General features: G+C 45.4%; 1 protein-coding gene across 1 annotated transcript in view; it reads right to left on the bottom strand.

The window, feature by feature from the left end:
* Positions 1-13759: 13759 nt before the first annotated feature.
* Positions 13760-21614, bottom strand: part of LGALSL (galectin like) — a 28767-nt gene continuing 20912 nt past the window's right edge. The window contains exons 5-6 of the mRNA XM_090050570.1: positions 14990-15059; positions 13760-13899 (exon numbers count right to left, since the gene is read on the bottom strand). Of these exons, the coding sequence (XP_089906696.1) occupies positions 13760-13899; positions 14990-15059 (210 nt within the window). The remainder of the gene's footprint in view (positions 13900-14989; positions 15060-21614) is intronic.

Raw genomic sequence — 21614 nt, 5'->3', positions numbered from 1 at the left:
ATCCCCCCGTAGACACGCTCAAGTCCTATGGTCATGGGCGAGCAGCAAAACAGCAGGTGTGAATACACTGGGAGCTGAAAATGCAAACCTGCACACAGGCAACTCAGGGCATAGGGTCACTTTTCGCTGGACCAAAGCAGCACTGGAATTTGGCAACCCCCTGGGTGACTGAGCAGCCCTATTTAGGATCACATTGCTCACCTCTGTAGCATGAGAAAGAGGCTAGAAAAGGTGCCCTAAACATTGTCAACTTCACCTTAACCCTCGTCAGCATACCACAGCTGATGGGGATCTCACTATAGTGGTCAAAAATCACACACAAAGACAAAAAAGACAAAGGTGACACCACAGGCCATTGGTGCTTGGAATGTGCACACACTAATGGACTGTACAAACAGCAGATAGACCAGAGAGAAGAAGATGGACATTTTGTATAAAAACCTTTTTACTGTTTTGTATGTAGAGCTGCAATATTGTAGCTAGTGTGAAAGTAATGCTCATAAAAGATTCTGGATTCACAACCCTGGATAATGCAGTCTTCACAGAGCCACCCCATATTGTCCCCCCTTATTGTTAGAGTCCCTTGAATATATCTAATCCCAATTTGCATTAAGAAAGTAATTTGGTCTAGTTGTTTCAACTGTGAAGATAACCTTCAACATGTAAAAGTTTCAACTTTTGCTACAGTTGAAAGTTGGGTGCTATAATTTTCCATAAATATCTGTGAATATTAGGGGTGCACTGATGGAGATTTTTGGGACCGATACCGATAGTTGATTTTTAAGGAGGCATAACGGCCAGTGCTGATCTGATTTCCAAAACATCATTTCCAACATTGGAAAACGGTGTGCAGCTGGTAAGTCTGTTGTGGTGGAAGGGGAGGGGGATGGAAGGGGGGGCCCTGCAGTGAGGGAGGAGTGGGGCTGGGGTTGGAGCAGGGGCTGGGGCAGGGTGCAGGACAGAGCTGCAGCTTGTCTGGAGGGCACAGGGGTGGCTCCTGCCACTACATGCACCCTGGGATGGCATGGGGGGGTGTTCCCTCCAGACTTCACAGGGCAGGGTGGGGTGGGGGAAGGATGCACCTGTGGGCTGGGGCCAGGGCTGCACCAGGCTCTTTCTGGCAGGGACAGGGCCAGGTTGTGCTCAGGGCAGGTGGCGGCAGTGCTGGGAGGCAGCTATGGGGGTGGAGACTGCAGCCACCCCAGAATTCACTATAGCCTCCCATAGTCCCCCCTCCCAGTACTACTGCCTCCTGCCCCAAGCACAACCTGGTCCAACCCCTCCCCCAACATGTCAGGAAGAGCCTGGCACAGCCCTGGCCTCAGCCCACAGCGGCAGTCCACCCCACCTACACCCCACACAAAGCCAGGGGTGCACCTCTTGAGGTGCACACAGTGGTGAGAGCTGCCCCCAACTTGCGCCCCCAGGATGAGCTGCAGCTCTGCCCCACGGCCTGCCTTGCCCCGGCTGGGCTGCACCTGCCCCAGTCCCTGCCCCCGCCTCACTCCCTTCCTCACCATGGGGGCCTTAATCTGCACCCCCACACCCCTTATTTCCCCCCTCCCCTTCTACTACAACAGACTTACCAGCCGCATGCGGCTTTCCAAGCTGCTGGGCTGTGCTCCTGGCTGCCTACATGCTGGGTTGTGGCTGCACACACGCACGGGCATTTACAGGCCAAATTATCAGCCACATCAGGCCAATTTCCGATACACTCAATTTTTTTAATAGATGTATCAGTACACTTCTAGTGAATATTATCCAATATCCATAACTTCATAAAAATTAAATCCAGAAAGGATCACTAGATCCTCTGGTCTGGTCCCCTGTATATCACAGGCCTTAAAGTGTCACACAAATTCTCTCTAACTAGTCCCAAATTTTGTTTACACAAAATACACATATGGGATATATTCCTATCCTTATTTTATATGGATCCCAGAAATTCAGGCCACACGGTCTGTAGTTTGATTTCATCTCTGATTTTCAACTGAAGGATGCGGCATTTTGCCTGAAGCTGGGTTTCCTTTTTATGTGTGTACTTGTTCTTAAGCACCAACAGCCTGACTGCCCCAACTCAGTCTGCTAGTTCAGACTTTTGCCACAAGAGGGCAATCCAATGGAAGAGCCACCTTCCAGCCAGTACAAAAGGGTGGGGAGGAGGGGGGGAATGGAAAACCCCATGTTCCCTCTTGGTTTTATACATATGCATCCTCAGAGTGTTAGTAGCTGCTGACTTCAGTGGAGCTATACAATAAATAAATTAGGCCCTAGTATGCTTTTACATGTACATATTCTGTCTAACAAAACATGCATAATTTAGTGGATATTTAGTTTATCAAGAAATGGATACCTAACATGTTCTCTTGCCCAGTCTTGCAATTTCTGCCTGTCTCTCACAATAGTTACTATTTTTCTTAAAGGTTCAGCTTCCAGGAGGATAGATGTATGTGAAAATCCTAACTTTCGTTAATGGAGGTAATTACCAACCTATTTCAGAGTTATAAAACCCTGAAATGTGATGTACTAGATGTGTATGGAATTATTATTCATCTAGTGGTATCCTGTGTATTGAGAAATTCTGAAATCTCTACAATGATTTTAACTTTAAATGTTAATATCTATTTCAATAGGCTTTTCACATACTAACAATATGTGTTTTCTGTGGAGAGGCAGCAATTATTAATATTTTTTTTCCATTTATTTAAAAACAAATCTATATAAGCACAGTTAATGAATTGCAAGTGCATCCCCATCAAAAAGGTAGGTTAGCAAAGGTGACGAAGAGGCCTGGCATTATAACATTTCTGCTTATAGAGAAAATAGATCATTAAAATGCCCACTGAAAACATACAATCCTGGCAAGACTCATAGTTATGTAGACAAGTAAACCTTATCAATCCAATACAGAAAAGCAGTTATGTGTCTGTCCATCCGCCCCCCCACAAAGTCACTCCACAACTATCTGGACATATGCTTAGACTGAAGAGAGCAAAACCTGGTCGTGAAGAGACAAAACCTAGTCCTGGTCCTGCCTGGGCATCACGGGAATCTACCAAACACACTAATCACAGTGCAGAGCCCAACAAGCAGTGCTAACTTCTAAAACTGGTCTGGTCCCTATACCCACTGGCCCTTACACCCCAGAGTTGTCCCAGAATTGTACTATAGCTATACATAGAATGTGGGCCTGATTTCTAATCACACCACTTATTGCTCTTAGAAGATGTAATAAGTACAAGACACTTGAACAGATCTCCCTGTTTCAGTGTGATGTCTGTCTTACTGGGTGCATCAACATGAGATGTTTACTACAGAGCGTCGGCAGTAAATGTCTTGTGGCTACATGTGCAGGGCTATTAGGCTGGAGTAAACTAGCAAACTCCACAACAGGGTAGTACTTGTAAATACAAGTACTATCCTGCCATAGAATTTTTTACGCCGGAGCACTGCACATGTAGACGCTGAGGCAGCTGGCTGGAGCATGAGGGTGCTCCAGTACAGGAGCTGCCTGCTGGCTAGCTGCACACCGGACCACTCTTGTGCCCCACTTGGACCCTCTACAGCACATTGAGTTGGGGGGAGTGTGAGAGCCTGAAGGATACTCGCTTGAAGTTCAACCCCAGCTGGGAGCACAGGTCTCACCAGACCTGGACATCCACGCTGCAATGGGAGCTTCCCATCCGCACCTGCCCAGCTTAACCTCCTCACCAGGTAAAGCAGACTGGGGCTAAGCTGCAGTGTGGGCAATATCCGAGGGCGGAAAAGGGAGCCGGGGGAGAGGAGAAGAGAGAAGTCCAGGAGCCAGAGATACAGGAGGAAGGTGGCCACAGCTGGGTGAGCCCCTGGTCAGACTCCGAGGAGGGGGTAATACCCCTGCCGTGGGGGTGAAGAGGTGGAGGAAGGCAAAGTGGGGAGAGACCCTGAAAACAGCGGAGGCAGCAGATCCGCCTGAACTGGCTGCTGTGGGGTTTGGGTTTTTTCCTTTTGATGTTCTCGGTGCCTGCTGGAGAACCCAGATTGGGACCCGGCATCCCTCCACGTGGGTGTGCAAAGGGGGCGGATCATGTGTCCCAAAAGGGGGTCCCTCAACTGGATCAGCAGTAGGCAGAAAGATGACGAGCTGAGACAGCTGCTCCTCCAATACTGGCTGATTGGGGAAGAGGGAGTTCCCTTCCTTGTTAAGCAGCAGGTGCCGCCAAATAAGGCCGGCATAGGCATAAGCAACAAGGTACCCAGGAGGAATCCTGGGCAGAGAGCAAGCCGTCGGCAGGCTCCAAGAGGCAACGCTGCCCCAGCCATCCGGGATTGGACTTCGACGACATCCCAAAGGCAGAAAAAGACCAAGCCATAAGATTTCAGTTAACCCCAAACAAAAAAAGTAAAATAAAGTAAGAGCAAAATAAAGTAAAAGAGTAAAATAAATTGGTTTTGCGTGGGTCCCTTTGTTGCTTTATCCTGAGGCTTTGGGCACTGAGGCAGCCCTGACAGCCGATCCGGCTGTAGGACGGGTAGTCACCGCCTCCCCTTCATAAACATCTGATTATCAAAGTTGTGGCAGGCGGGAAGAAAGGGCACCAGACCTCACCCAGATTGACCATAAGGGGTGCAGCTACCCTGAGGGGACCTGCGAATGTCAGTGGGATGTAGGGGCACATGGCCATACCCAGTGACTGCCCGACAGGGAGCAGTCCTGGGCTGGCAGGGGCCTTCTGCTAGCCTGGGACTACTCCAACCCAGCTCAATGTGCTGTGGCCCCTGGCACATGTGTAGACGCTACACCTGGGAGCAATAAACACAGGCATGATACGCATTGGAATTTATTGCTTTACCTTACTGGTATGCATAGATGTGCCCTCTGTGTAGGAACTTAGTGCACATCATTGCTGCTGTCCACACAGTACTGAGAGTGTCGTGTTCAGTGTAGCAACAAAACCTTTGCTTTATCTGTCAGGTAAACATAAATGCATTATTAACAAGCACAGAGATCAAGAGTCAATAATGTACTGTGCATTTTTTAGATTTTTTTTTCTACAGGGTTCATGAATAACGGTGTCACACAGAGACATACTTCTGTTACTACAATTAAGTCTTGCTTGGTTTTGTGTCACAGCTGACCTCTGTAGAAGGAAGTCAAAATTGTATGAGCCTTGTGCATTCTAAATACATAGAGGATCTGAAATTACCAAACTGCATGCATAAGTCCCAGATAGTTTGGATATTTAGAATCTTATTTGAATTTCAACAATACACAGCACAGTTACTTTTGGTAACATCAGCCATTCATTTTCTGAACTTTTAGGATGTAAAATGTATCTTCAAAGCAAGATCAACCCTAGGAGACTAAAACATTCTGCTTTGATGTTAATTTGGAAGGATTTAATATTGATGAAATAGAAGCTGCTCTGGACATTTCTTTCCAAGTCAACTAATGCCATGTAAATATCAATACAATTTAGTTGACAATTTTTTTTTAAGGATTATATCCTTTGGTCTTTACTGGCAGCAGCAAAACTCCCATTAACTTAAGTGCAAACAGGATGTAGGCCTACATGTACAAATATTTTTTTTTAAAAAGCTGTTTTGAGGTTTAAAGTAAGTATTAATTCCAAAAACTCAGGTGCCGGTGAGGGAGGGTAGATTCCTCCTCAAATGCTTTTCAGAGTACTTGCTGTCTTCATTCAAACTGTTTTGCTTAGCTGTTTTGTTTTTCTCAGTGCCAGATTTAATGCAGGGCTTCTTCTTCTGCTAATTGCTCCACTCATCTCTGCACACCCTCTGTTCTCTTGATCTGTGGTTCAGTGAGAGAGAAACCACCTGGGATATAGCCATGAGGTAAGAGCACAGAGCTCAGAAGAACAATGGTGCTTTCAAGGAATTTCTCATATGATAAATCTGTCAGATGGGCCAAGTCTGGATTCATGTCAATACCTGGGCCTAAGTTACTTGACAGTTGTTTTAAATTGTGTAAGTTGTAAATCATAAGCAACATATATTGAGCAAACTATAAATCATTTTCAAACTCTGGAAAAGCTAAAAAAGTTTTCCAACATCAGAAAAAAGCCATCTGCTCCAGTGACAAAGGCCACAGATCTGGTGAGTCTTGAGGTCCAGCACTACTCCCACTGACATAAATAAGACTAAGAGTGAGCACTCAAGGGGTTTGTTAAAAAATGAGCTTGAATAGTCCAAACAGCAGAAGAAGGATGTGGGAGGAACTGAGGAAAAGAGAGCAGGATGAACAATTTGACTTGAGAGAAGGGGAAGCAGAGGAGGAAGAAAGGCCACTAAGAGTAGACAGTAAGAGTGTACTGCATAGGTAATAGACAGTAATAGAATCAAAAACTTTGCCTAAGTACCAAAAATGCTACTTTGGCAGCTGGATAAGTGCCATTTATGCACATAAAAGACAATAGAATTTGGGCCTCTCTGTCCATCAGTCAACAGAGACATTTTGGATTAGTTAAGAGACACAGTTATAGTGATAAACCCCCTAAAAACATGCACCCAGGTATCATCTATGATAGGGTATCACAGACTGGATGAGGGTTGTTGGGCCAGTCTGTGGGTTGGACTGGGCTACACCTGTTCTGTGTGTACTACATGTAGCTGGTCCAGACCCACATGCCATGTACAGCACACACTGGCCCCACTCTGGTGTTCACTCTGCATGTGGTATACAGGTTTGGCACAGGCATACGCTGCATGGAACTGCACCCTGGTTCCAACATAGCCTGATCCAGACCAGCCCTGGAACCAGCGCACAGGGCTGATCCAGTGCAGGCACCACATGCAGCATACACCCTGGCCCCAACCCCTTTTGCTGTCTGCAGCACCTGCAGCATTAGATCCAGCCAGTGTGCCAGACCAGCTCCATGAGCCACATGCAACATGTGAGGTTAGTTCAAGACCCAGGGGCTGAATCATAGATCTCTACAGAACAGATCTGGTTTGTAAGACTTGTTTAACATTCCTGATCTATAGTATTATGTACACCTGTTTTTCAAGAGCTAGCTTTATAGGTTTTTTTTATATGAGTGAGTTTAGGGAATTATTTACAACTATTGTATATTTAGGCAACATGGTGGTTTTTATTTGCTTGGTCTTTGTTCGTATCAGCAGTCAGTTATGGTACTGCTTGTAACAAACCCATATTTCAGTTGCGTTGATTATCTTTGTATAACAAGCAGTTTTCAATTTTAATTACAAGAGCTAGCATGCTTGCTTCCACACATGCATTTCAATGTACAGAGCCCATGGGCGGTTCCAGGGGGAGGTGCAGGGAGTGCAGCTGTACTTCCCCACCCCCCTCCAAAGCTGTGTGGTGCCCCTGCAGTGAGCTCTCTGAACTCACTGACTCATCAGCACAGCGGCTGCTAGAGCCTGCACGGGCACAGCTCTGGAACCAAGGGAGTGAACACCATCACTGTCCTTTCTCATGGGAGGTGTGTTTGGCAAGATTACTTGTATTTGATTTGATTTTCAGTGCCCAGTATAGGACAGGGAGGGGCTTGAATTACTACCGAAATGGAAAGATATTTTGTTATTGACCCCTTCCATGTCCCTGTATCATGTCATTTTAGATGATCTGCTGAGGAAAGCATAGTAGGCCTGATAAATGTGACTGTAGCCAGGGGCATGGGATAAGGGGGGCTATAGTGGTACAATTACACCCCGCTTTGATTCCTGTTCCTTCCAAACTTCAAAACCAACTCTTGAGAGGTGCAGAAGCATTTATATTCAGGCCGTGCTGAGGGACTTAATTGACTTCATGGCTTGTTATCATCTACCTGATTCCTGCTAATCACTCTTCACTTTGCAGGTGTTAATGACTCTCTATCCTTTTTAGTGGTCTTGATGTTCCACTACTCAAACTATCCTTTCTTCTGCAATGTTGCTGTCTAATAGCCATTCCAGGTAATGTCTCTCTTCTTTTTTATAGCTCTGCAGACTGTTTCGGCTGTAGCTGAAATTCAGGTGTGGTAACTCAAGTGTAAAAATGACTGACAGTGAAGTATTGGAGGCAGTGTCAAGATGCTCAAGAAGGCTAGATTGTGTTTTACAAATCTGAATAAGAGATGCATATTTAATTATAATGACTATAGGACTAACGATACAATGTCTTTTGGCTATTTTGCCTAGTTTGTTTGGTTTTTTAACTTTATATGTATTCTAGCAAATCAAGTGCACATTCCAATAGTTATATTTGTTTTTGCTTTGATTATAAACTGAATTATTAGTGCTAGCCCCCTCCCATACTATTAAAGTTTATAGTTTTTCTTTAACTGGAGAAAAATATATGTTGTGTTATATGCTGCACCAGACCACCTGCACCCTCCTTTTCAAAATCCTAGATCCACCTATGATTGTACCACATGCACTAGTTCTGACTCTTACTCACATATATACATATACACATATATATACACACACACATATACACATATATAGCATCCTTCTATACTTTGCATCTCTCCACAGTCAAAAGTGCCTTTTGGTCTTTTTCCATATCAATGTGTTCAGGTGAAGCACTGCGTAATAGAACGTACCAGAGACTTTCCCATTCCATGGTTATTTTAACATTAAGACATGGATAAAATACCACGTATAATGAACTTTCAGATACACAGATAATTTACACCTCCCTTGCTATGGCTGAATTTTATACTGTGGTACCAGCTTATGTTAGAACAGTCCCTAGGGGAGCTTGTCTTCCCAGTCTGATAGAGGTTCATCAGCCCAAACTGTAGCTTTGTACTAGTGAAACTGCAGATTGTCACCCTCCAACAAATTGTGACAGAAAGGCTTTAGTTTGGACTCGGGACTTGTTTCGTTTTACTTAACTGGAACACATGAGTTTAGAGTTGCGTTTTCTTTTCAAGTAAATTACTATTGTACCTTTAGTCTAGTTTGAGAGTACAGTGGGGAAGTTTCTGTTATCATTGCAGAAGCATCTCAGAACCACAGTTACAGCCTAGGACCCCAGTGTGCTAGATATCTGCGGTGTGTTTCACATTTCGTACTGTTTGTGCTAACCCTGTGGAGGTAGCCACTACTTTATGATGAACTAATCTAGAGAATTTCTTCAGGCTTTTGTTTTCCCATGAGAAGGTTTCAAGTACAGGAAGTTTCAGGCCCATTTCTGCAGCACAGCTAGTGCTATTACTTCCTTAAGTGAGGTGAAATGGCCTACATGCTCATTACAATAAAAGGCATAGGAAGAAGGAGATGGAAGAAAGATTTACCTGTGCAGATTATTCACTCCTGTTTGAGGTGCAACTTTATTAACCACTATGTGAAATTAAAGATCCTGAATTTTTAACCCCTGAAAGTTTTCTTTCATGCCATTCTCTGCTTCTGTTCTCACCTCTGGAGCCTCTTGGGTATTATGATCAAAGGTAAGCTATAAAAAGAAAGTTCTGTGTATCTGAAGTTCCTATTCTAACAAGTCTGATTACCTGATCATTATCTCTATCTCTATATCTGGATTTGGCAACTCCAACTTCCCATGGAAAATTATATAATTGGAGATTGATTACATTGAGGGTTGATGAGCCGATCGTCTGTGCAGTCCCAGCAGCCTCTGATGTTCTACAGGAAATACACATCACTGGTGTCAACTTCCACATTCCATTTATACTTTCAACCCTGTTCTTCTGTCTCTTCTAATAACTTTTGAATCTATTTATTTGACTTATAGTGAAGTGAACATCAGCCTGGACACACAAAGGCACTGTTTGCGTTTATCATTGGAGTGCTATTATTTGACTACAAGAAGAGAAGATTTCTCTCTTAACAGAGAAATGAGTGCTAGAAGGGAGAAGTCTCCAAGGAGACCATTGCAAATATATTGTTCTATGAGCAGCAAACACAGTAACAAATCACGCCCCAACACAATGTTGCAGTTTTGCACTAATTAATCAAATCAGCCAAAACATTTCAAGTGTCAGAACTACCTGGGCATGTTTGAGTGAATACACACTCGCATAAAATATCTGGATACATGCATATACATTTAGCCTGTAAATGTAATACCTGCAGGATCCTTTTTGTGACTATTGTTTTTGCCCATATGAAAATTCTGTCTGCAGGTGGTTGTTCAGATTTGTACATGTGTCATGATTTTAAAATGTCATCATAACTTTACTCTACAGAGGGCCAGTGACAATTCAGACTCAGAAAGCCAAGTCAAACTCTTGTCTGGCACAATCTAAAAATGGTAACTTTCTCTTTAGGGTAGGGGTGCTCAATCCAGATGTAACTGAGAGCCAAATCTGTCCTGCTGTACCATTACATCCAGCTACAGGGGAGGATCCCCATGAATCTGCAAATTTGTTAGTGGAGGAACAATGCCACTGCTCCTCTGCTGCCAAATCTCTGGACCCGCGGGGAGCCCTGGGCTGTATGTACTGGATAAAGTGGCTGATCCCAGGACACAGGACCAGGCAGGGACACTGTTGGTTTCCAGGGGCTAATCCTGGTGGGAAGGGCTAGGAGGGAACTGTGCCAATCCAGCCTGCAGACAGGTCTTGTGCCACTCATCCAGTCTATGGGCCTGAAAAGCTGAGGCCCCCTGCTTTAGGACACATGTAGACAGGAGTAGCACTGTTGGTGTGTCAGAGTGAAAGCCACAGTCATCTTAATTGTGAATTCACCTCACCAGGAATTTGAGGGTTTGATTTTTTACTCATATTTATGCAGGTGTAAATCAAAAGCAGCTCCTCTCACATTGATAATGCAGTTACAGGGGTGTATACCCCTTCTGTCAAGTCCTGGTGGCATTACAAGGGCCAAGTCCAATTTTAGGGGGTTTTGGCTTGAGCTCTCATCCAGAAATCTGGGAAAATTTCACCTTTACTGGGGGTCCCACGAGAACAACTTCCCCATTCACAAGCAGTTTGGATACAGAACTGAATATAAAAGTTTAATAAATGGAAAAAAGAAAATAACTAAACCTTTTCAAACATAAAAACTATAAAGTACCCTACCTAGTAAACAACACCCCAAATAACACTGCAAATGTCAACAATGTTTTCAAATTTTAAATACATCAAATATTAGTTATCCAAAATGTTTAACTCCCCAAAATATCACATAGCCTAAAATGGTAAACTATTTTAAAATATTAAACACTTCAAAATATCAAACACCGTAACACCTTAAAATCTTTAGTTTTAACTGTAAATTTCCACCCTGGGAGTTGCCACCTTCCTCTGCCCAGGGGGAAAGAGGAGTTTCTTCCTGGGATGCTGAGGAACATTTGTCACTACAAGCCAGCACTGGGGAGTGCAGATCAGATGTCCACTGCCTGCTACCTCTCAGGATCACCACCTCTTGCTGCTCAGGGTTGCAACTCGGGGATGTCACCAACACTTGAGAGTGCTGCTTAGGATTGCCATTGCTGCTCAGTCATTGCTGTGCAAAGTCACTGTTGAGATGCATTGCTAGGGTTTCTGTTGCTCTGATTCTTGGGGTTAATGTGTATTGCCCGCCCCAGATGTCAGCTCTGGGTCTCACTTAGTAAGACAGCTTCAGCTGTTTCTCACCAGTGTGGGTTTATCAGCCTTAGTAAGAATGCCCTCAAAGGGGGACTCTGTACTGGAGTCTCTCAGGGCTCTTCTTCCTGTCTTATGCCTGAAGCTTTCCTTCTCAATTCTCCCCATCCATCTGGGAACTTACTCCTCCTCTATACAACTGTTTCTTAGGACAGGGTATAGATACACACAGCCTCTTAACCTTATGACCCTGCATACAAGCAAGGGCTTACAAATCCATAGTGAAACAAAGCTCTAATACCAGAGGACATGATCAAAAACATATATATATAAGCAGGGTTACAGATGTAAAATGAACAGAAGCAAGAGGAGAATTGGGTCCTAAATTTTTAACCCTGGAAATCTCCCTCCCATGCCACTTCACATCACCAGAGCTTCTTTCCTATTCTGGACAAAGGTAAGCTTTAAGCAGAAAGTTCTATATATCTGAAGTTCCTAGCCCTAACATTATTCCTATGTGCATTAGTATTTGTGAGTCACACAGCCTTTATCTCAAAGTCTTTGCCCAGTCTTTGCTTGGGGAAAGCTTGTATTAAGGTCAATGGGAAATCTGCTTGCATAAGGATACAGCAGGACTTCTGGATTTGGCCCAGTGCATCTATAAAAAGAACAGAGCTCCAAGAAAATGAAAAGCCTGCATTCCAGATCTGCTGAGCAATGGGTTTTGAGTCCAGGATTTTCCCTGAGCGGTGGGGAATGCACACCATAAAATGCATTAAAAAATGGGTGATAAAGCGGTGGAGAACCTGGCATTTTTTTACTGCAGCACGTTCCTTTTCCTCTTTTGTTTTCAGAAGGGCAGCATTTTGTGCACCTTTCTAGTAAAGAGGCTATTGGGAGTAGTTTGTAGCGTTATGTAAGGGGGGGACCCATCCATGCACCTTGTGGAACACCCAGTTTGGGCTGGCATTAGAAAGTTATTATGAGACAAGGTCTTATGCATTGTCTGTCATGTCTATCATCTACTGCCTAAGCTGGTCATTTCATGATAATAGCTAGCATTTATTCCGTTTATCCAGACACCCCAAAATACTTGACAAACTGATTTGTAAGCCTCATATATGTAGCAGTCTTTCCTTCCATCACTCATGGTCAGTCACTTTGAAGCAAAAAGGTGGCAGACCAAACAGCAAACAAGAAAGCTGCGTCCAAAACAGCTTGGGGCAAGAAGGAAAGAATGTGGGCCAAATTTATCCTTAATTCAAGCTCTTTGTCATTGTAGCTTTCTGTGCCTATCCCCCTGAGTGTCACACTTCTGGGTTTCCTTTGAGCCTCGCCATTCCCTTCGGGACTGCACGGTCAGGCTACTGGGAGCGGTCTTGGGTCAGCTCCCCCAGGGGTCTCTCCTGCCACATCTTTGATGGTAATTAGTCTTCTAGCAAGAGGAAGGTGTTTGGTCCCATCTCCCCTGGAACCTCCCCTCAGTAGTCCTCGTGGCCTCTGCTTCTTGGGGCTCCACATCCCCTATACCCCGCCTAACGCCAACCGTGATGTTAACCGTTGGGGCTGGTGTTCTGGCCCTCACTGACGCTCAGTTTCTCAAGGGCTTCAGTTGTGGGCTACAGATGGCACTGGCACTGAGTGTCAACTGCCACCCTTCAGTGTTCCCTGGTTCACGCGGGGTCTGGCTCTACCCGGGCTTCGGGTCCCCTTGGCAGGTTACTCCGTCCCCCAGGTTTGGTACCTATTGCCCATTGTCCGTGTCCGGGTTTTGGCTTTGTTGTCTCTGTAGGTGTCCCAGTCACTGCTGCTGCTGGCTTCTGTCCGTGCTGGTCTCGTAGATGACTCCATGGGCCCTCACTGGCCACCACATCTCCTCCGCTGCAGGACCTTTGGTCCTCCCTGACCCCTCCAAGCTGGTCAGAGCTATCACTTCCTCTTCCCCCAGCTTCCTTCCTGCTGGGCTTTTTATCCTGGTACTAAGTGGCCATCTGGCCAATCGCCCTTGGCACGCTCTTACAAAGCATGCCCAAAGAGATGTGGGAGCCGTTCCCGGCTCCTCCCAGCTCCACTGTGGGTTTTCCCTTTGATTTTGAACTTTCACTTTCACTGTTGCCAGCTGCTGGCAAGGCGTCCTGCTGCCTTTCTCCTGCTGCAGGTAAGTTTTCTCCACAGTCATCCATACTCATACAAGGGGTGGATTTAGCCTTGTTTTAGCACATTTAAATGGTAGGAGAATTCCATGCAGGAGATTGTAAAGACATTTAGCCAAGACAACCAGAGATTAACACAACTGTCTTTTGCAAAGTGTGACATGTTCCAACTTTTTTCCTCACTGTTTCATATCTAGAGTTTTGATGAGGTGCTTTTCTCTTGCTCCTTTCATATGCAGGCATGAGACAGCCATCAGGTAGAAATGGACAAAGTGAAAAGATTCTATAGTCAGAGCGAAGTGATGTATTTGGCCTTTTAAAATACAGTTGTGCTGTATTTCTTTTTTATCTTTGAGGTCAAAACTTTCCCCAGTTTTTAATAACTTAGCACCTGCTCCAACACTCATGAGAGTCAACAGAAACATTCCCTTAGGAAATTTGGCTCTCAGGAATGATGAAACAAAAGTTATTGAAATAAACAAACTCCATATGGGTATAAAGTCATTTTTCCATCATTTAGATTCTTTAGTTAATCAGACATGTATAAGTTCTTTGCATCCTTTTGTCAGGTTGAGAAGAGGTAACAGATCACAAGTCCATCCATTCATGCAAGTTTTCAGTATTCAGGGCATTGCACTGCATTGCAGAACAGGTGATTCCCCATGGAAGAAAACTATATTATTATCTGTTTCTATGTGAATGATGTGTTTTCCTTTGGCTTCAGCAGCAAAAACCCAGGAGCTGATTCAGTTGTTTCCATTTTGTGGTGATTCTTTTTTCCTCCCTTTTCTTACACATGTAAGGAAATGCCTCTGAGAATCATTCATGCACCATTGCCAGTTGCTGCATTAATTATTGTTAATCTCACCGTGGTATTTCAGCTGGTAGTGCTCAATAGGTCTCCCAAACCTGCCCACTAATTCACATTAAAATTAATTTAAATTCAGCTTTGCCCACTAAGTGATCCAAGGGGGACGCTTTGTCCCTCCAGAGCTTGTCTAAAATCTCTCCCAGCTTTATAGCTCTTCTAATAAAATATATTACCAAAGATTCTTGCTCCCCACTACTTTAGGCATTCAGTTGGTATAATCTTAAGCAAAGAACTGTGAATCAAGCACTTCTCTTTATAGAACCACATAGCCAGAATTAATCTTTGAAATCCTGGCCCTGGGAAGCTGCTGACACATGTTCGAGTCACTCTACTATCTTTTCCCAACAAATGCATGTAAGATTTTGTTTGTATGCATTCATTGCAAAACTGCTGAGGGAACTGCTGACATATTTATATCACTTGCCAAACATCACAATCAGTGGCTCTATGACCTTAAATGGAAACTCACCTGTGAAGGTACCTGTTTCCTTTTTGACATTGGAGGAGTAGGATGAATATCACAGAAGAAAGTAAACAAACCTGACTGTGTATTTGCCATCTGTTTCAGTCTCTAAGACAGAGCAAGCTGTCAGCTCTCACTCTGACCCACCCTATGTTCTCCTGGAAGCCATGAATGATATTTCTTAATTTCACACATTCATCGGAACGGAATGAACTCACCTGGTGATACGCTCTGTCAAACACTGACACAAACAGTAAGATGAAGGACCAAATCAAGCTGCTCTGCGTAAGCATTGTTGACTTAAAAATCTGGCCCTGGTATAATGGAACTGTACTTGGGGGAGCAGGTTTTAGAGTGGTCATTTGGGAAGTGATGTGGCTGGAGGCAAACCAAAGTACACTGAGGAATGTAGCAACATAGGATCGGAAAAGACCTTTGCAGCTGTTGAATCTAGCCTCTTGTGTAGGCAACCATGGAATCAACATTTGTCCAAAGGGGTCCTCAAGCACTCCCACTACAGTCCCTCCTGCACACCCCAGCCAGGAAGCATCCAATTAAAAAGAAAAAAAAATACCTACATTATGCCACAGGAAACAGTAGGAGAAACAAGGGCACCACCAGTGTCTTGGGCACTGCAACCACAAGAAATTTAGGAGTGAACACAAAAAAATTAGATCTGGGCCCATGACTGTGGACCATCTCTCTAATATCTTGTATGTAGGGAGAACACCAGGGCAAGAGCCATGGGTAAAATCCACTGGCTGCAGGGGTAAGTGTGGAAACTCTCTTCCCTGGTCTCCCCCACACTGTCAGGAAGCACTTATCAGGTTTTCTGCACAAATGCAGTTAACTTAGGTTCCAGGCTGCTGACCAGCAGAGTAACTAAGCAGGGGGTGACTAGGCACCAGCTCTGGGTGGTGACCTGTGCATGGGGGGGCCCCCCTAAAAATAAAAGCTACCGCAGCTGCTCCTTGGCCAGCATCACCCCCAGCAGCCTGGCTACTCCCTGGGATACAGAAATGCCTACATATGCTTTTGCTGTTGGCCAGGATTTTGCACAGTGGTGTGCCTTCTTGCATTTGCATATCGTAGATGGATATTAGACAATGCTTAATCTCTTTACATTAATCTTTCTTTGTCTGAGTGAATATTTGTTCTTCTGCCAGTTAACTCTCAGTGTGTGGTTTGTATCCACCTTTTTAAACATGTTTGCTGTCATGGGTACTTGCCTTGAGATTGAAAAGATTGGGAGTGTCAACCTTAAAAACAAAATGAATAGATGTATGAAAGGTGTGAAGAGATCAGAGCAGAAGCCTTTCTTTACCTTGCCTCCAAATGAAGGATAAGCTGAAGTGTAGCACAGTCAAAATGGATATAATGAAATACTTCTGTGCACAAATGCAAACGGTTGTCATTGATAAAAGACATCCTCAAGTCAAAAGCTTAGCAGGATTCAAAACAGGATTGGGGTCTGGTGCAAAGCAAGAATATTCAGTTACAATAGTAATCACAGAATCATAGAAAATTAGGGTTGGAAGGGACCTCAGGAGGTCATTTGGTCCAACCCCCTGCTCAAAGCAGGATGCCCCAGTTAGATCATCCCAGTCAAAGCTTTGTCTAGCCAGGTCTTGAAAACCTCCAAGGATGGAGACTCTACCACCTCTCTGGGTAACCTGTTCCAATATTTAACTACCCTCCTAGTGAGCAAATTCTTCCTAATATCTAACCTAAACTTCCCTTGCTGCAACTTGAGACTGTTGCTTCTTGTTCTGTCATCTGCCACCACTGAGAACAGTCTAACTCTATCCACTTTTGAACCTCCCTTTAGGTAGTTGAAGGCTGCTATTAAATCTCCTCTCAGTCTTCTCCTCCTTAGACTAAATAAGCCCAGTTCCCTTAGCCTCACTTCATAGGTCATGTGTCCCAGCCCCTCACTATTTTTGTTGCCCTTTCCCGGATTCTCTTCAATTTGTTCACATTTTTTCTGTATTGAGGGGCCCAAAACTGAACACAGTACTCCAGATGTGGCCTCACCAGTGCTGAATAGAGGGGAATAATCACTTCCCTTGACCTACTGGCAACACACCTACCAATGCAGGCCAGTATGCCGTTAGCCTTCTTGGCAACAAGGGCACACTGCTGGCTCATATTCAACTTATTGCCCACTGTAACCCCTAGGACATTTTCTGCAGAGCTGCTGCCCAGGCAGACAGCCCCCAGCCAGTACTGCTGCGTGAAATTTTTCTATCCTAAGTGCAGGACTTTGCACTTGTCCTTGTTAAACCTCATGAGATTTCTTTTGGCCCAATCCTCCAAGTTGTCTAGGTCACTCTGAATCCTAACACTACCCCCCAGCGTATCTATTACTCTTCACAACTTGGTGTCATTTCAAACTTGCTCAGGGTGCACTCTATGCCATCTTCCAGGTCATTGATGAAGACATTGTACAAAACTGGCCCCAGGGCTGAACCCTGGGGCACTCCACTTGATACTGGCTGCCAACTAGACATTGAGCTATTGACTACTACCCTCTAAGCCTGATGCTCCAGGCAGTTTTCTATCCACCTTACAGTCCATTCATCCAGCCCACACTTCCTTAGCTTGCCTGTGAAAATATTGTTGGAGATTATATCAAAAGCCTTGTTAAAATCAAGGTACACTACATCCATTGGTCTCCCTGCATCCACAGAGCCAGTCACCTCATCATAGAAGGCAATCAAGTTGGTGAGGCATGACTTGCCCTTGGTGAATCCCTGCTGACTGTGCCTAATCACCTTCTTCTCCTCTAAGTGCTTAGAAATGGATTTCTTGAGGATCTGCTCCATGATTTTTCCAGGGACTGAGGTGAGGCTGACTGGTCTGTAGTTCCCTGGATCCTCCTTTTTCCCTTTCTTAAATATGAGCACTATGTTTGCCCTTTTCCAATTACCCAGGACTTCTCCTGATTGCCATGAGTTGTCAAAGCTGATGGCCAATGGCTCTCCAATCACATCAGCCAACTCTTTCAGCACCCTCGGGTGCATCCCATCTGGCCCCATGGACTTGTATATGTCCAGTTTTTCTAAATAGTCCCTAACCTGTTCTTTCACCACTGGTGGCTGCTCACCTCCTCCCCAAACTGTGCTGCCCAGTGCAGTAGTCTGGGAGCTGACCTTGCCTGTGAAGACTGAGGTAAAAAAGGCAATGAGCACTTCAGCTTTTTCTGCATCCTCTGGCACAAGGTTGCCTCCCCAGTTCAGTAATGGATGCACGCTTTCCCTGATCCTCCTCTTGCTACCAACATACTTGTAGAAAACCTTTTTGTTACCCTTCATAGCCCTTGTTAGCTGCAACTCCAACTGCATGTTGGCCTTCCCTGCATGCCCAAGCAATGCTTTTATATTCCTCCCTAGTAATTTGTCCAAGTTTCCACTTCTTAGAATCTTCCTTTTTGTGATTTAGTTTACTGAAGAGTTCCCTGCTAAACTAAGCCTGTCTTCTGCCATACTTGCTAGTCTTCCTGCACATTGGGATGGTTTGTTTCTGGACTCTCAGTAAGGCTTCTTTGAAGTATTGTCAGCTCTCCTGGATTCCTCTCCCCTTCAGACTGGCTTCCTGCCTGTGAGTTTTCTGAGTGAGTCGAAGTCTGCTTTTCTGAAGTTCAGGGTCTTTACTTTGCTGCTCTCCATCCTTTCTTTCCTGAGGATCCTTAACTCAGTCATCTTGTGGTCACTGCTGCCCAAGTTGCCATCCGTTATTACATTCCCCACCAATTCTTCTCTGCTTGTGAGCACCACATTAAGAAGAACATGGTGCCTAGTTGGCTGCTTTGGCATTTGCACCAGGAAGTTGTCCCCAAGACTCTCCAAAAACTTCCTGGATTTCCTGTGTACTGGTGTATTGCACTCCCAGCAGACATCAGGGTGATTCAAGTCCCCCATGAGAACCAGGGCTAGTGATCAGGAAACTTCTGTTAGCTGTTTGAAAAAAACCTCTTCCACCACTCCCTCCTGGTCTGGTGGTCTATAGGAGACACCCACCACAGCATCACCCTTGTTGCTCTCCCCTCTTAACCCAGAGAGTCTCAACAGGACTATCTCTAGCTTCATACTAGAGCTCTGAGCAATCATATGGCACTTTTACGTGAAATACAACTCCTCCTCTTCTCCCCTGCCTGTTCTTCCTGAACAGTTTGTAGCCTGTCACAGGCACTAAAGTGTGCCTGCTCATTTGAGGGCAGAAGCAGCTTAGCTGCAGAGCCCTGAGATCTAGGCAGAGCTCCACAGCTGTGGGTTGCCTGGGAGGGCATTAGGTGGCACCTGCACTGAAAGGAAGCAGGGCCTTATGTACATATAAGCCCCAGACAGGGGCTGGCAGGGTTAGTTCTCTGGCAGCAGCCAAAGGGGAAGCAGCTCTTGTAGAGAAACCTATTTGGAGATGCTTAGCAGCCTGTTCTGCTGCTGGTAGGATTAATGGGCTATAGGAGCTCATAAGTACTTGTGAGAAGGAGGCACATGGTACTGAGAGAGAAGCTTGCCTTCTTAAAAAGGATAGAGTGTGGACCCCATTGTTATTGTTGTTGTTGTGTTGTAGCCCAGGGGATTGTGTTTTCTGTTGTAAATGATACTGGTGGACTGGGATGAGGTAATTGGGGAGGAGGAGGTCTCATTGGGGCACACTATGGTGTAGACCCTAGCACCAGTGAGGGCACAGGGACAGAGGCTGCAGAGAGCCCAATGCCAGTGGGGGCGTGGAGATAGTGGTAGGCCAAGTTAGACCCAAGATCTCATTACAGGGACAACACTGGTATACCATCCACAAGGCACAGGGCATGGTAAAGAGGCGGTGTTGGAGCCACACATCTAGCCCATAAGGCTTAGGGTGTTCTCTGAGGCACCTACTTAGCATGGGACGCAGCAACGGGTCAGAGAACCCGCTGTGTTTTAGTGGGGTCCATTAGGACCGTGACTGAACAGAAACTTGAGGGCAGCCTCCCTATATTATTATCTACTCCAACAAGACGTGGCAGGTAAGAGGAACAGGCACTCACAGGGCGGAGCTGGCATGGTCACAGGCCCCTAGGGGCATCATGGCCACCTCTAAGGACCCCATGCTTTGGCAGTACCCATCCATGACAGTGCTTCAGTCATGCAAACTTTCCCCCCAAGCCTCTGTTATTCTCATAGTTCCGTGACTGTGCAAGGACTTCCAGTTCTTCCTGCTTGTTTCCCAGGCTCTGTGCATTTATGTACAGGCACCTAAAGTAATTAGTCAATTGCCATAATTTTTCAGGAAGTATGAGAATTCTTCCCCTGTTGCTCCCTCCTGCTTGTTCTTCCTCCAGCTCTTCCACTTCCCCACTTATCTCAGGGCTTTGATCTCCATCCCCCATTGAACCTAGTTTAAAGCCCTCCTCACTAGGTTAGCAAACCTGTCTGCAAAGATGCTCTTCCCTCTTTGTCAGGTGGATCCCATCTCTTCCAAGCAATCCTTCTTGGAACAACATCCCACGGTCAAAGAAGCCAAAGCCCTGCTGGTGACCTCACCTGTGCAGCCAGGTATTGATCTGCAGGATGCACCCATTCCTGCCAGGGCCCTTTCCCTTCACTGAAAGGTTTGAAGAGAACATGACCTGAGCCCCTGACCCTTTCACCCTTGCACCCAGAGCCCTGTAGTCACTTTTAATCTACTCAGGGTCTTCTCTGGCAGTAACATTGGTGCCTGTATGGATGAGCAGCATGGGGTAGTTGTCAGAGGGCCGAATGAGTCTTGTTAATCCCTTTGTGACATCTTAGATCTGGGCTCTGGGCAAGCAGCAGACCTCCTTAAACAACACGTCAGGTCAGCAGATGGCTCCCTCCACCCCCTGCAGAAGGGAGTCTGCAACCACCACCACCCATTGCTGCTTCTTGGTGGTGTTGTCTCAATCCTTCCCACCTTGGTGAGGCATGGCCTGTCTTCTTCCACCAATGGAGTGTGCTCCTCCCTCTCTGTTGCAATAGAAAGTATTTTTAAAATATTACAATAGTAAATATATAAAACCCAAGGGTTTTGGATGAGATATGAATACTTATGGTTCAGGACATAAACCAACCTCTAATCAATGGAAATTTGGATTCTTTTCCCCTTGTGGGCAGGTTATTCAGTTACAGTCTACTGCAGGGTCTCTTACACCCTGATCCAAAGCAGGTACTAGCCACGACTGCCCAGGATCAGATCCAGCGAGGTGTACTGAAGCACTTGCACCCCTCTTTGTTTCCTGGCCTACCCAAGTTTAAAACCACCTGCTTTGCAATGGCAGCAGCATTTTTAGTCGGGCAGTGATGAGAGAGTCCACTGACTTCGTGGCTCACAATCTACCTGATCCTGTGAGCCACCCAGGTAGTCATGGCCCTGGAGGGGCATTGCTGGGTGTGTTGGGTTGAGTGTATGACCATCCCCTGACCTCTTTTACTTTAGCTGCAGAAGGTCAGTGGAGGATCCAGTGATCTAGACCCTGATCTTCCTGGGCAGCTGGCCTGAGGCTTGCCCCTGGAATTATGAACTTTTCCCCAGGCCCTGGACCTCCTGTCCAGAATTTGTAACTGTTAACTTAAATCAACAGTAATGATTAAAGAAAAGAGATTGTGCTTATCTCATGCTTGCTGTCTGGG

The sequence above is a fragment of the Crocodylus siamensis genome, chromosome 1 (assembly GCF_052110815.1).
Source record: "Crocodylus siamensis isolate JL-2025a chromosome 1, ASM5211081v1, whole genome shotgun sequence".
NCBI lineage: Eukaryota > Metazoa > Chordata > Crocodylia > Crocodylidae > Crocodylus > Crocodylus siamensis.
The sequence above is the reverse complement of the archived record's forward strand: the minus strand, read 5'-3'. Positions and strand labels throughout refer to the sequence as shown.